Source organism: Somniosus microcephalus, chromosome 2, assembly GCF_052327205.1.
Source record: "Somniosus microcephalus isolate GS21.2 chromosome 2, FLI_Smic_1.0, whole genome shotgun sequence".
NCBI lineage: Eukaryota > Metazoa > Chordata > Chondrichthyes > Squaliformes > Somniosidae > Somniosus > Somniosus microcephalus.
In genome coordinates, this window is record NC_140988.1 from 67,779,357 (window position 1) to 67,795,959 (window position 16,603).

The 16,603-nt window shown below is 48.3% G+C and overlaps 1 protein-coding gene across 1 annotated transcript in view; it reads left to right on the forward strand.

Moving 5' to 3' along the window:
- The first annotated feature begins 331 nt into the window (after positions 1-331).
- The window catches only part of LOC147122751 (bile acid-sensitive ion channel-like), a 452,148-nt gene continuing 435,876 nt past the window's right edge, over positions 332-16,603 (forward strand). Inside the window, exons 1-2 of the mRNA XM_086005364.1 lie at positions 332-588; positions 2,818-3,055. Of these exons, the coding sequence (XP_085861490.1) occupies positions 332-588; positions 2,818-3,055 (495 nt within the window). The remainder of the gene's footprint in view (positions 589-2,817; positions 3,056-16,603) is intronic.

The following is a 16,603-nucleotide window of genomic DNA, read 5'->3' on the forward strand; positions in this document are numbered from 1 at the left end:
GTCCTTCATTTGTTCTACCCACATATATTACAGTAGTAAAATAGTTCAATAGGGAAAATTGAGAAATAGCTACTACAAAATATATTTCTAAATATTTGCATCTACATTATTAAAGGCACTTGGAGTATTTATCAAGCCACGCGAGGTAAGGTAGTAGCTCAATGCGAACAGCATAATTGTTTCATATTTGAAAGCTTCCCTTCACTTGTATCAATAAGTTGATGCATTTATTTAAAGTTGAAAATCTACTGACTGTTTTCTTTTGTTTGCTTTTTTTTTAGGGGCATTAAAAAAAGTTTGGTCTTATTTACTTGGGAAAATATTACGATCCATGGAGAACATACAGCACTTTGAACACAAGTTTGCTGCATCAACCTCTTTCCATGGTTTACAAAATGCACTGCAAAGCAAACCTAGAACCCGCAGGGTTTTCTGGATGGCTGTCGTCCTTGGCTGTGTGATTGTGGTTTCTTGTCAGATCACCCAGTGTTTCAGTCGTTACTTCAGCTGGCCAACATCTACATCTGTCACCATAAAGTATGTCGAGCATATTGAATTTCCTGCTGTTACTTTCTGCAATTTAAATAGGTATGACACTCTTCACGTGTTTCTCTATGACTTTTTAATAAAAATTCACATGAAGAAAAATGCAAAACACAAAAATGGTCCAGTTGACAAATACAAAAGAGCTCTGACAACATGTAATATTCCACAAGGGTAAACATGATATGAGTTATGTCAGTTCTGAAGGAGAGTAAGTTTACATAAAGCATTCTATCAATGTGTGAAGGCATGGAACAGAAAAGGGAACCAGTTTTTAAAATTTGTTTTTATTCATTGATGGGATGTGGGCGTCGCTGGCTAGGCCTGCATTTAGTGCCCATCCCTAATTGCCCTTGAGAAGATGGTGGTGAGCCGCCTTCTTGAACCGCTGCAGTCCATATGGTGTAGGTACACCCACAATGCTGTTAGGAAGGGAGTTCCAGGATTTTGGCCCAGCGACAGTGAAGGAACGGCGATACAGGTCCAAGTCAGGTTGGTGTGTGGCTTGGAGGGGAACTTGTAGGTGGTGATGTTCCCATGTGTCTGCTGCCCTTGTCCTTCTAAGTGGTAGAGGCCGCGGATTTGGAAGGTGCTGTTGAAGGAGCTTTGGCGAGTTGCTGCAGCACATCTTGTAGATGGTACACACTGCAGCCACAGTGCGCCGGTGGTGGAGGGAGTGAATGTTGAAGGTGGTGGATGGAGTGCCAATCAAGCGGGCTGCTTTATCCTGAATGGTGTCGAGCTTCTTGAGTGTTGTTGGAGCTGCACTCATCCAGGCAAGTGGACAGTATTCCATCACACTCCTGGCTTGTGCCTTGTAGATGGTGGAAAGGCTTTGGGGAGTCAGGAGGTGAGACACTCGCCACAGAATTCCCAGCCTCTGGCCTGCTCTTGTAGCCACATTATTTATATGGCTGGTCCAGTTCAATTTCTGATCAATGGTAACCCCCAGGATGTTGATAGTATCGATTCAGCGATAGTAATGCCATTGAATGTCAAGGGGAGATGGTTAGAGTCTCGCTTGTTGGAGATGGTCATTGTCTGGCACTTGTGTGGTGTGAATGTTACTTGCCACTTGTCAGCCCAAGTCTGAATGTTGTCCAGGTCTTGCTGCATATGGACACGGACTGCGTCAGTATCTGACGAGTCTCGAATGGTGCTGAACAGTGTGCAATCATCAGCGAACATTCCCACTTCTGACCTTATGATGGAGGGAAGGTCATTGATGAAACAGCTGAAGATGGTTGGGCCTAGGACACTGCCCTGAGGAGCTCCTGCAGTGATGTCATGTGATTGAGATGAATGACCTCCAACAACCACAGCCAACTTCCTTTGTGCTAGGTATGATTCCAACCAATGCAAGGTAGTCAAAGGCTGGACACACTCCCAGGTACAGAGATATGCAATATCTGACCTAACTAAACATTTGTAATGAGATCATAAAGCTTACCTAAAGCTAAGTCACACGGAGACTTTTGTGTGCCATGTAAACAACTTTTATGCTATTTTTCCGAGATTTCCCCGAAGTTATGGCAGATGATCAGGTGAACCCCCACAGAAAACTAGCCCTCATATGGTTTGCCTACATGAATTGTGCTCACCACAGTAGATGATGAATTGCTTAACATCCCCAGTCATTCTAGCTGAGGTGTGAGGCTACAGACCCTCATTGTATCAGTTTGAAATAGACTATGAGCTCTGACATTCTTGTGGCCTATTTAAAAACCTGTATAAATTTACTTTGTTTTAAAACACACTTAAATTTAACTCAATTTCAAAATCCTTTTGTTATGTCTGACATTGGTGATAGGTACTCGATTACCTTGGCCTGAGCACATGGAATTTGATAGTGCTGTTATCATTGTATTGTGTATAGGTATTCGATTGCTTGTGCCTGGAAGTGTGTGTGTGTGTGGCAGCCATTATAAAAGCACCATGAACTGAACTCTGCTGACGGTCTCTGGATTATCTTTGAAAACGCAACACCTTTCTGTAAGAAACCAATTGATCAAAAAAAGTGACAAATACCTTTATCTGGTGATTGATCAGTTGCTGATTAAGAGGAGAATTATGAAGCAGGGCAGTGAACTGACACAAGGAATGCTGGGCCACTGTTTCTGATAAGTTCCAAGACTCCATGGAATGTTTTCCGTTTTATCTCTGGGCACTATATTTTTATAATACTAGTAATACTCTCAATGGTCAATTTCATTCTTCCACTGTATTTGTGTTTCATACTAATATGAAAAAGTCATTTTGTTCTGTTCCCTATAGATACCAAACCCAAGCAGTAACCAACTTGAACATCATATATATATTGTGGAATGTTGTGTGTGCCGTTCTAAGCATTGGTCAAAGTGATGGAAATAGCAGTACTTCGCAAGAAATCCTAAACTTTCTTCAAGGAAACCCAACTTTCAGCATCAAGAATTTCACTAAAATATATGGTTACCAGCTTGATAACTCGACGCTCTTCAAATGTGACTTCTTTGGGGAGCCCTGCTATCCAAAGGTAATTTTATTTTATTTACCTTATTTTGGAGTTAAACTTCTGAGGGGAGAATTTCCACAGGGTTCGTCTGATCTCCTGGCGTCAATTCAGCGGAGGATTGGCGGAAACCGTGGAGAAACAGTGTAAATATCCATTTTCGCCATTTCTCCAGGGTGTCTGCTCGATCTTCCACCAAAGTTATGGCGGGAGATCGAGGGAATCCCATAGAAATTCCAGGTGTTAAACTCTTAACTTCCCTGGTACTTAAAATTCAAAGATAGAGCCTTTGTTAACTCTTACTTTACAGATATGTTTTGGAACTACATTGTTACAAATAGGAACATATTATGCAAATCAAACTCTAGCATTTTCTGTGAAACTAAGTATCTACTTATAAGCCCAGAAATAACTGTTGATGATATAGGCCCATATGACATTCTTTTTAGAGGTTTTAACACATTTAAAATAAATAATAGGAGGGAATTTTAACCCCCAAAATGGGTAAGTTTGGGTCGGGTGGGATGTAAAAATGTGAAATATCTGAAACCGAACCCCAACCCGCCCACTACCAGTTTTAACCGAGGCGGGACAAGGAGTGGGCAACCAACCCGCTCACAGGAGGCGAGTTGAACATTTAAATATTATAATGAGGCTGCGTGCCTCTTATTTAACCACCAGTTTAAATTTAACGAGTTTTCGGGCCTCAGGAAACCTGGCGGCTAAAGGGAGGTGAGGACTGCTGGATTCAGGAGGTAAATGCCTTTCCACTTACCTGCTGGATCCAGCTTACCTGCTTCACTCACCACCCACCCAGTATCAGACATTCCCCCGATCCTTCCGCTCTCCCCTCGGCAGCACGGTGGCATAGTGGTTAGCACTGTTGCCTCACAGCGCCAGGGACCCGGGTTCGAATCCGGCCTTGGGTGACTGTCTGTGTGGAGTTTGCACATTCTCCCCGTGTTTGCGTGGGTTTCCTCCGGGTGCTCCGGTTTCCTCCCACAGTCCAAAGATGTGCGGGTTAGGTTGATTGGCTATGATAAATTGACCCTTAGTGTTAGGGGGATTAAATACGTGGGGTTACGGGGATAGGGTGGGATATGTGTTGGTGTAGGGGCTATTGGGATATGTGTCAGTGCAGGCTCGATGGGCCGAAATGGCCTCTATCTGCACTGTGGGGTTTCTGTGATTTCTGTGATTTCTGTGACTGTTCTGATCTCCCCCGACCCTAGTCTATGATCTCCCCTCTGGTCTATGATCTCCCCCAACCCCGGCCTCTGATCGACCCCAGCCTCCAATCTCCACCCTGCTCCGGAGTCCGATCTCCCCTATGGCCTCCGATCATCCCCCTGGCCTCCGATCTCCCACCTGCTCCGGACCCCGATCTCCCCTCTGGCCTCCGACCTCCCCCACCCACCACCCCCCACTCCGGCCTTCCCGATCTCTCCTTCCCCCCTCCGCTCCCTGGCTGAGGCCTGGTGCCAAAGTCCTAACTGCATGACAGCCAGCTAGCCTCTCGATCTGGCTGGCTCCAGCCGGGAAACGGAGACAAAAAATGGTAATCAGGGAAACCCGCTCACTCCCCGCCTCCGAGATAAGGGGCTCGATTTTAACTCAGGTGCGGGCTATTGTCGTGTTCCCTGAATTTCTTGTTTCCCACACAAATCTAAATGGATGTGGGAGATTGATGCAATTTTAACTCAATTGGCCAATTGATTTCCAACGTGTGGGAAGCCTTTGCAAAGGGGTTTTTCATGAGTGAAAGTCCCCTCCGATGACGTCATCATTGCTGCTGCATTTAAGGTTCACAGCAAGCCTTGCTTCTTCTGCAGGCTTCCAAGATTTCTCCATTTGATGGCACAGGAACCTGCAGGAACAATGGCCAGCGGGAGGCCAAGAGCAACTCCTAGGTTTGATGAGGCAGCACTACAGGCATTGGTGGATGGGGCTAGGGCCCACAGGGAGGTCCTGTTCCCTTCATCAGGGAGGAAGAGGCCTACCAGTCAGACCAAGGCTGTGTGGATACAGGCGGCTGGGGAGGTGAACTCCTTGGGGGTCACAAGGGGCCTATGGATGCAATGCAGGAAAATATTCTATTACGTCCATGAATGATTGAGACACGGACAGCAGGAGTTGAACAAAACAAGTCTTTACTGATGGAAGTCAATAGTGAAACTGAAACAACAGAGGCTCACTAGCGCCTTTTATACAGGGGTGGTCACTGCCGGTACTGCAGTCTGAGACCAGTTATTCTCTTAAAGGTACATACACAACTATTCCTCCCCTTTTAGATAAACAGTACATAACATTCATTTAACAACTAAATGATAACTAATTACAATCACAATTACGGTTGCTAGATACATTGGTTAAGTTTAAGCAATTATAAGTTCAGTCTTTGAGGAGGCTTCCTGATTTTGTCTGGATAATGCCTCTTGGGGTATCAGGTTCTTCTGGCAATGTTGAGTCGGGATCAATGTCGTTGTTTGGTTCATCTGCTTCCAATATTACCGGTTCTGCGGTAGCTGCAATTGGAACGTCGATTTCATTACCAGGTGTATCAGATCGTGGTGTGGAGTTGACGTTTTCCAGTGACTCTAGAATCTGGTCAGCATGGCGTCTTACAATGCTCTCCCCAACGTCCACGGTATACATGAGAGGTCCTTGCCGTGTACAAATCGTTCCTGGCTGCCATTTCTCAGTGCGGTAGTCCCGGGCCAAAACTGGTTGACCGATCTTAAAACTCCTGGTCGGCCTTTCATTCATATTCTGAAACTGCCTGTTCTCCACATCTCTTCGGACGTTTGGCTTAACCAAAGCCAAGCGGCATCGTAGTCTTCGATTGAAGAACATCATGGCTGGAGTTTGGTTGGTAACCGCATGTGTCGCATTCCAGTAGGCAAACAAGAAGTTGTCCACCTTGTGTTGTAGGGGTATATCTTCATTACACATTGCCTTGATAGCCTTCTTGAATGTTTGGACAAACCTCTCGGCCAATCCATTAGTGGCTGGATGATATGGGGCAGATGTGTAATGCTTAACACCATTGTTCTTTAAGAACCTCCGGAACTCTTCAGACACAAACTGCGGTCCATTGTCAGAGCAAATCTGTTCAGGCAGCCAATTCCTGGCGAATATGGTTCGTAAAACTGTGATAGTTTTTTCCGTGGTGGTTGAGGACATTTTTATTACCTCTGGCCACTTTGAATGTGCATCCACCACAATTAAAAACATCGAGTCCATGAAGGGACCAGCAAAATCAATGTGCACCCTTTGCCATGGAGATGAGGGCCACTCCTATGGATGCAGAGGAGCTTGTGGTGGGGCGTTTTGGACCTTCTGGCATCCTGCACAGCTCTTGGTCATCTCTTCGATTTCTCTATCGATTCCCGGCCACCACACAAACGCTCTGGCTAAGTTCTTCATTTTTACCCCACCCAGATGACCCTCATGAAGCTCATTGAGCACTCTATCCGTCAACTTAGGTGGAATTACTACTCTGGATCCACACATCAAGGTTCCTCTGCACACTGACAGCTGTTCTCTTCTCGGCGAGAATGCTGGCAGCAGTGGTTCGCCATGTGCTGGCCATCCCTTCACCGTTAAATCATAGACCCGTGATAGTGTCGGGTCATTCCGTGTTTCCTTTTCTATGTTTGCATTCGTCACAGGGAGACATTCGACTATGGTCGAGTGGAATAACTCCATTGGATCCACTGCAAGGTCTTCTTCTTCCACCGTCGGCAACGGTAGGTGTGACAAACCATCAGCATTTCCATGCTGTTTAGTTCCTTTGTACTCGATGTCATATTGGTGTGCCCCTAGGAAAAGGGACCACCTCTGCAGCCGTTGTGCTGTCATTATCGGTACGCCCTTCTGAGGGTTGAAAATGGAGACAAGATGTTGATGATCGGTTAGTAGAGTAAATTTTTGACCGTGCAGGTAGTGATTGAACTTCTTCACCCCCCACACTAGGCTGAGGGCCTCTCTGTCAATCTGGGCGTAGTTACGCTCGGCAGAAGTTAACGAGCGTGACGCAAAAGCTATCGGCCTCTCTAAACCATCAAGGAATTTATGTGACAGTACCGCCCCAATGCCGTAGGGAAACGCATCACACGCCAGTCTGATCGGCAGTGCTGGGTTGTAGTGAGCCAATACTTCCCTTGAAGTGATTAAGTCCTTACTCTTCTGAAAGGCCCGCTTACAATCATCGCTCCATTTCCATGCTACCCCTGTTCGTAGCAGGGCATTCAGTGGGTGCAGAATTGTCGACAAATTCGGCAAAAACTTTTGGTAGTAATTCACCAATCCGAGGAATGACCTCAGTTGCGACACATTTTCAGGCGCTGGAGCCTTAACTACCACTTCAATTTTGTCAGGGGACTTATGTAACCCCTCTTCATCAATCACGTGGCCACAATACGATATCTGTTTCTTAAAAAATTCGCACTTGGGGCGGTTGGCTCGCAGCCCACGTTCCCGTAGTCTAGTGAGCACCTGTTCTAGGTTGTTAAGGTGTTCACTGTCATCTTCACCTGTCACAAGGATGTCGTCCAAGTAACACTGAGTCCCCGGAATCCCTTGCAGGACTTGTTCCATCGCTCTTTGCCATATCGCCGGAGCCGATGCTACTCCGAATACCAATCGATGATACTGGTAAAGACCTTTGTGAGTGTTTATCGTGAGATACTTCCTAGAGGACTCTTCAACCTTCATCTGCAAATATGCTTGTGCTAGATCAATTTTTGTAAAACGCTTCCCTCCAGACAGTGAGGCGAAGATGTCTTCTATCCTTGGAAGAGGATATTGTACTGTGTGAAGGACTGGGTTCACCGTCACCTTGAAATCCCCACAGATGCGAATCTTCCTTGGCTCCCCGGACTTATTGCTTAACGTTTTCTTCATGACAGGAACGATGGGTGTCGCCCACTCGCTCCAGTCGACCTTAGACAACACGCCTGCCTTCTCCAGATTCTCCAGCTCTGCCTCGACGGCTGGGCGAATTGCATATGGTACCGGTCTTGCTTTGAAAAACTTGGGAACTGCATTCTCTTCTATTTTTATCGAGGCGGTTACGCCTTTAAGTGTGCCCAGTTCTTGTTGAAGTACCTCTTTGGCGTTAGCTAAGATTGTTGATAATCGTCCAGGAGTGACGTCTTCATCTTTTTTACCATCCACCGTCATTGCATGAATGGAGTGCCAATCTAAGTTTATCTTCCTGATCCATTCCCGTCCCAATAACGGTGGTCCACCATTTGGCAGTATGTAGAGATAAAATTTCCGTATTTTCTTGCCGTTGTATTCGACAGGCACCCTTATTTTTCCTCTGGGGTATACTTTTTGCCCCGTATACGTCGTCAAGACGATTGATGTCTCTCTCAAGGGTATGTGTGAAAATAGCCGCTCGTAGTCTCGTCGATTCATGACGGTTAGCGCTGATCCTGTATCCAATTCCATTTTAACTTGGGACCCTGCTATCGTGAGGGTGACCCAAATGGTTCGGTGATCCTCTTTTGCGATTACATTGTGAAGTTTAAGACAGCTTAGTCTCCTGTTCCCGGATTCACTATCGCTCATCTGGTCTTCGGAACTACTGTCCGTCATCTTTTGTACTTTCTTGTACGGTTCCTTAGTAGCCTTTTTGTTGTCGCTGGCCTTCTTCCCAGACCTGCAAACTCGTGCAATGTGTCCCATCTTCCCGCATTGCCTGCATATTTTGTCTTTGGACCAGCAGTCCTTCTGGTCATGGTTAGTTCTGCTGCAGCGATAACATTTTACAAATCCCCGTGTCATTTCGTGAGTGCCGTATTCCTGTGGTTTTTGTTGAATTTCTGCAGCTCCCCTGGCTGCTGCTTCATACGATACCGCCACGCTGAAAGCCTTATCTAGCGTCAGCTCTTTCTCTGAGAGTAACTTCTTCTGTGTTCCTTCACTCAGGAGTCCACAGACAAATTAGTCCCGTAGGGTATCTGCCAGTCCTGCTCCGAACTGGCAGTGCTTTGATAGCTTGCGTAGTTCCGTAAGGTACTCAGCATTGCTCTCATCTTTATGCTGAGTTCTCCTGTGGAATTTAAATCTTTCTGCTATCAACAGCGGTGCAGGGTTTAGGTGTTCCTGTAGGACAGCAACAATTTCGTTAAAACTCTTCGCCTTCGGTTTGGCTGGAGTAATCAGGTCCCGCAATAGGCCGTACGTTCTAGCGCCCATTAAGTTTAGCAATATCGATGCCTTTTTCTCCTCCGCTATTTCGTTTGCCTCGAAATATACCTTGACTCTTTCCACACACGTGGTCCAGTCCTCTATTGTATTATCAAAAGCAGTGATACAGCCAGTCTTCGGCATCTTGCAAATCTAAAATGGCGCCTCCCGTGCTTTGCCTTCTTCCCCGATTTAACAAAATGGCGCCTCCCACGCTTTGCCTTCTTCCCTGCTGATTAAGATGGCGCCTCCCGCGCTTTGCCTTCTTCCCCGCTGTTGTTAGCGCTGCTTTCTGCGGTTCCCGTTGCAACCTGCAGCTCCTCACGGTTTCTTGCGCGTTTAATATTTCTTTTTTTTATTATTTTCCCGTCGTGGAACAACCCTGTGGGACTCTTGCCTCCCTCTTCGCGGGTCTATACGCAGCCCGGCTTCGTAGCACCGGCCGCGCCCTGTGTGCTCCACCCTCTCTCTCTCTTCTTCTCGACAACGCTGCTCGGCCCCGTTGCAAACCACCTGCTCGAGTTCGCGACCGCCGCAGCCCAGGAAGGATCAGTGCCACCAGCCCGATTAGCTGAAGCACCGTCGACAGGAACCAGGCCCCGCTTCCGACAGCTTCTCCAGCAATCTTCAACTCCGCAAACACAGGGGCGGATGCCCACAGTCGATGCCCGTTTCTACTGCCTCTTACTTTCTTTTCTTTCTGGCCTCGACCTCTGCTCACTTCGCTGTAGGAATGGATCCCAGGAGGTGGTGCAGACTGTAGGTAGGTTCGTATCTGCTCGTCGCCAGTATTACGTCCGTGAATGATTGAGACACGGACAGCAGGAGTTGAACAAAACAAGTCTTTACTGATGGAAGTCAATAGTGAAACTGAAACAACAGAGGCTCACTAGCGCCTTTTATACAGGGGTGGTCACTGCCGGTACTGTAGTCTGAGACCAGTTATTCTCTTAAAGGTACATACACAACAGATTCCATGACCTTCAACGCACTGGAAAAGTAAGTATGAAGTTCCCATCACCCTCAATCTGATCCCCATTGCCTTTCCTCAACAGCACTCAGCTTTAGCAATCTCTTCCTCCACATCCCACTTGACACTCACATCCATGCACATTTACCCATTCCCTTTCTCTCTATGCTCACAATCACATAACTATTCCACCATGCAGCCCTCACACTCCCTACCACTCTGATGCTTTGAACACAACTGACAACACACAGGGAGGGCCCTTGGTCTTGCAACCTCGCTCCATCTTTGTCTCCTTCTAAGTATCTATGCTATGCAATCTCTACAATCACTCCTTCATTCTCACTCAACCTCCACTTGTCTCCCTCATTGCAGGAAAAGAGAGCTCACAATAAAAGGGAAAGAGCCAGGACAGGAGGAGGCCCACCTTCAGTAGCCCAGCTCACCCCCTGGGAGGAAGCCGTCCTGGAAATTGTCGGGGTTGAAAAAGATGCGCAAGTTGGGGACGGACAGACGGGTGCATCACAGCAAGCAGGTGACAGAATAGTTTTCCATCTCTCTCATTGACATTGCATGAGTTGCTGATAATGATTCTGAAGCTATAACAGATGGACTTATCATCATCTGCAATATGCAATGTGCATGTAACCTTGACCTCACATATCTAACTCTTTCCTTTACTCCCCCACGGGACCATCGAGAGCCCCCATCCCCACTGTCCAGGAGGAAGAGCCTGAGCTTCCACACTCCTCAGAGGAATCTGCAACCTCTGAGGGCGCAGCGTCAGCAGAAATCAGCGCACCCAGCACCAGCGCAGACACTCACACCTCAGTGGGACCTTCGGGACATAGAATAATGTTGTCACCTGGTGTATCATAGCTCACAAGTGAACATCAGCAGATTGTGGAGACAGGGACAGCAGTGGAGAGTCCTCGTTGGAGAGCGCAGGACTCTGCCAGCTCGGCTCAGCTGCATGTCGACCCTCTGCCTCTGGGTCCATCCATAAGATCAGAGGTGATGGAACTCCATGCACAGATGCAGGAGTCTCTGGCAGGTTTTGTCTCCAGGGTCGCTGCGAGTGTGGAGCGAATGGAGGAGTCCATACCGAACACGAGCAGAGCCTTTGTGGAGTCATTGGCACATGAACGCATCAACACGGAAAGGATGGCTAGCTACGTGGAAATGATTGCTGCCTCCGTGGTAAGGCTGGCTACGGTAGAGGAGAGGAGGGCTACGGCCATGGAGGAGGTTAGTCGCCAGGGTATCGAAAACATGGCGAGTGTTCAGAACATCTCTTGAGGAGCGATGGGCATCTATTGAGCATAGAAACCAAACCTTCATGGAAGTCCTTCTGAGTAGGACTGCCATTGCAGATACGGGTCCCCATGGCCCCCCTGATGTGCAGCAAGGTGCTCTCCAGCCACTTGCAGGCGCGGAGGGGGAGCGGGGAGCTGACCCATGAGAGGGAGGTTGGTGGCAGACCTCAAGGAAGTGGGGGTTCCTCTCCAAGCGCTCACATTTCCATGCCACTGCAGAGCCCTCGGTCAGAGCCCCGCCAGAGTCACACCAAAGTGAGATAGACGTCTCAACCCCTGCACAGCCGCAGGAGCAGCAGACTGTTGACGAGCCCTCACACGCTCGCCACCCCAGAGGACGCCCACCAAAGTGTCGAGACAGGAGCAGCAGGAAAGTGAGCAAGGGGCCTCCACATCTGCTGAAGCCACAGGGGAACCACTACGCAGGAGGACGCATAAGAGGAAAACAAAGCACAAGTAGTCACAAGGGTAGTCACTTGGGTGAAATTTTATGTATTGTTAAAAAAAGCCATCAGATGAATTCTGTCAATAAAAAGTCTGATGGCTACTGCTGTATTTGTGGCATGTGTCATTTCGCGAATGGGACTTTTACATTGAGGGCTTAGGATTACTTGCAATTGTCAGTATGCTGGACAAATAGCTAGGAATCCGCAGGGTCTTGGCCACTGTCGATGCTCAGGTAAGAAGCTGCGAGGCAAAAGTGCTTGATTGGCTAGGCTAAGCAAATCTGGCCAGGATGAGTGCGTTCCTTGCATCCCGGACAGCAATGGTCTGGTGTAATGCTGCCGCTGGTTGTTGGTCCTCTGCAGGATGGTCGTTTTTGCCCTCCTCCCCCTCCTCCTCCTCCTCCTCCTCCTCATCATCATCATCTGAGGAGGGTATGTGACGAGCCACTTGGTCCTCAGGAATCTGCAAGCCACGACGCTGTGCCATGTTGTGAAGTGCACAGCAAACCACGACGATTCTGGAGACCCTGGCTGCTGAGTACTGTAGGGCTCCACCTGATCTATCCAGGCATCTGAAGTGCATCTTCAGCAAACCGATGGTTTGCTCGATAATGGATCTGGTGGAAATGTGGCTGGAGTTGTAGCGCTCCTCAGCTTCGTTGGCTGGCCCCCTCAACGGCGTCATTAGCCAAGTCCTCAGGGGATAGCCCTTGTCTCCAAGTAGCCATCCGTGAATTTGGTCTGGCGGCCTGAATAGTGGAGGCACACTAGACTGGCGCAGTATGAAGGAGTCATGGCAACTGCAACTGCAACATGCAAAATCTCCTTCTTGTGGTCACACACCAGCTGAACGTTAAGGGAGTGGAAGCCCTTGCGGTTGACAAAAATACCTGGATTGCGATGGGGTGCCCTAAGGGCCACATGTGTGCAGTCAAAGATGCCCTGCACCCTTGGAAAGTCTGCCAGATGAGCTAATCCAACCGCTCGCGCCGTCACACTTGCGCGATCCTTGGCAAAATGGATGTGATTGTGCACGAGGGCAAAGAGGGCATCGGTTACCTGCATGATGCAAGTGTGTGCGGCCGCCTGGGAAATGCCGCTGATGTCTGCTGATGATCCCTGGAATGAGCCTGAGGCAAAAAGGTTGAGTGCGGTGGTGACTTTGATGGCCTCTGGTAAGGAGTGTCCACCTGGTCCTCTGGGCAGCAGGTCTTGCTGTAACATTGCGCAGATGTCAGTCACTACCTCTCGCGAAAGTTGGAGCCGCCTTTGGCACTGCTGCTCAGTCATGTTGAGGTAGCTGACCCTGTGTCTGTAGATGTTTGGGGGGGTATCTCCTGCACCGACGGGCTTCCAGGCGCTGGCCCCTTCTGGCTTGTGCAGCTTCAGGTGGGTGAGCAGCAGCTTGGTGCTCCTGCTGCTGCTGCTGTTGCTAGTGCTGCTGTTGTTCCTGGTTCTGCTGCTGCCGCACCTGGTGCTCGAACTCCTCTAATGCCCAGAAGGGAAGGAAATAAATGGCTCCCATGCTCCTGGCATATGCCTCCGTTGAGGAAGCGCTGAGTGAAGGTGGCGAGAGGTGTTTCCCAGGAGTTCACACTGGAGATGTGTGTGAGGCTCCAACCTTCCACAGGTGTGGTTAAGCCTGGTAAAAGTTGCCCCAGGCCTGAGACAACAAAGTCCTTCCACCTGCAAATGATGGCTTATCAAATCTCCTCTTTAATGTTTGACCTGCAGCTGATAGCCAGCAAGCCAACAATGCTCCCGCCAGGTTTCACAGTCGTGATTCCCACCAGGCGTGTTTTACGTGGGAAAAGGGTTAAAATACCAAGGGACTGTTAAAATGGGATTATAGAGGCCATTTATCACAGAATCACAGAAACCCCACAGTGCAGATAGAGGCCATTTCGGCCCATCGAGCCTGCACCGACACATATCCCACCCTATCCCCGTAACCCCACGTATTTAATCCCCCTAACACTAAGGGTCAATTTATCATAGCCAATCAACCTAACCCGCACATCTTTGGACTGTGGGAGGAAACCGGAGCACCCGGAGGAAACCCACGCAAACACGGGGAGAATGTGCAAACTCCACACAGACAGTCACCCGAGGCCGGATTCGAACCCGGGTCCCTGGTGCTGTGAGGCAACAGTGCTAACCACTATGCCACTGTGCTGATTTAGTGGTGATTAAGGGCCTTAAAGACCAGCCCCGCCTGTTGGATGCGGGACGGATTCGGGACCATCAGACACGCCTGAGTAAAAATGTCTCGGAGTCGGGAACCAGGCGGGGGGGGGGGGGCGCGGGGGGTCCCTCTCACCAGTTTTTGCGATTTTAACCCCCTGCACGCCTCCAAGCCCGCCTCCACGGCTCACTTAAAATCGACCCCTATGACTAGTTGAAATCTCCTACTATTACTGCCCTATATTTTTTGAACTTCTCAGAAGTTTGCCTATGTATTTGCTCTTCTATCTGCCTCTGACTATTTGGGGGCCTATAGTACCTTCTCAGCAGTGTGATTGCCCCTTTTTTGTTCTTCATATTGCCACATTAGGTGATCCTTTTAACATATCATTCCTCCTCACAGCTCTAATTGTTTCTTTAACCAATATTGCAACCACCCCATCCTTTTTAACCCCCTCTCTATCTCACCTGAAAACCCTGTAACCAGGAATGTTGAGCTGCCATTCCTGCCTTTCTTTAAGCCATGTTTCAGTAAATAACATACTTCCACATGTCTATCTGTGCCTACAGCTCATCTGACTTATTCACTTTTTATCCTTGCATTGAAGTATATACCATTGAGCACTGCCAAACCTCTTTGTTGTCTATTTTCTAGCCTTTAGTACCTCTGCCTTACAAACTCACTTACTAATGTTCTGCCTTCCATTTCCAGCTTGGCTTCTCCCCCTTCTGAATCCAACCACAGGTTCCCTGCCAAGCTAGTTTAAAACCTCCACAACAGCATGAGCAAACACCTGGAATGGATTGTCTGAAAAGGTGGTGAAAGCAGATTCAGTAGTAACTTTCAAAAAGGAATTGGATTTCTACTTAAAAAGGAAATATTTGCAGGGTTATGGGGAACAAGCAGGGATTAATTGGAAGCTCTTTCAGAGAGCCAGCACAGGCACAATGGGCCAAATGGCCTCCTTCTGTGTTGTATGATTCTTTGGCCCAGAAATTCAGTGGGCTGCGCCACCCGTTAGCGCCCAAAGAGGGCACTTAGTGGGTTTTGTGCCACTGGCCAAGCCTCCCGCTAAATTTAGTGGGGCGCTAATGGTGGCACTAGCCGTTAGTGCTGTGCCACCACTGATGACATCATCGGTGTGCGCAGCACCCCGCTACCGCCCCGATCGCGATTTGTGACCGGTTCAGGGGGGCCTACCTGCGGCGGTAGAGGCGCTGAGGTGCGGGGTGGCCTTTTTTTTTTGCTGGCCGCCTGCCAGCACCTCCTCGCGCCACCGTCCCTGGCCTCCTGAGCCCCCCACCCCCCCTGCGTTGTGTCGGCTGTGTCCCAAGAGCCCGGCACTTCTCCTCGGTGCCTGGCTCTTTTGCCGGCACTCGCGATCGCCGATTGCGCTGCAGCAGGTCCCTCCCTTTAAGAAGGAGAGGAAGGCCTGCAGTACCGCAGCGCACCATGCCGCAGCGTGTGGCACTGTGGCACGTTGCGCTGCGATTTTCAGTTGCAGCGCCCCAAGAGGGATGCGGGGCGCCTCGAGTAGCGCTGCGCTTCCGTTTGGGGCACTGAAACTGAATTTCCGGCGGGCGGTCGCGACCCCTTCCAGGGTGGTACTTCCGGCGTCCTGGCGAGACGAATTTCTAGGCCTTTGAATCTATGCAGATCCACAGAAACTCCAGGAAAAAAAGCCTGACTCTCCGGAGTTTCCACAGAGATTCCAAAGTTATGGTGGATGATGAGGAGAATGCCTACGGAACTCAACCCCATAATGTCTTTATTTTTTGTTTCATGAATTCGATGACAGGAGAATTGTTACCAGACTCCATTTTGCGTAAGAAAACTTTTCTAACTAAATAAGCAAAATATATCCCTTGAGTCTTCACAATCATGAAAATAGACTTGTTTTAAAATACTAAAATATTTTTGTTTAAATGCTGCTGAGATTTATGCCAATATATTCTTTAAATCACAGAAATTTCAGCAAAAAATGGGCATTTGGTCCTTTGTACCAGTGAGGAATGGTTACCCATATCAACCTTAACTTAGTGGTAGTACTCTCATCTCTAAGTCAGAGACTTGAGCACGTAATCTAGGCTAACACTTCAGTGCAGTACTGAGGGAGTGTTGCACTGTCAGAGGTGCTGTCTTTTGGATGATACATTAAAGAAAGCCCCTGTCAGCCCTCTCAGGTGGATGTAAAAGATCCCATAGCACTATTCAATGAAGAACAGGGAAGTGCTTCCAGTGTCCTTGACAATATTTATTCCTCAACCATAAAACAGATTATCTGGTTATTTATATTATTGCTGTTTGTGGGTTGCTGTGCACAAATTGGTGTTTCCCTATGTTGGACATCCTGGAGAGTTGTATGTTGGATAGCTTGGGGAGTTAAGTGTTATTAACCAAATTTCTTTGTATTATGGAACAATAGACTTTCCAAGATAAACATGATGGCTTTGAAATGTT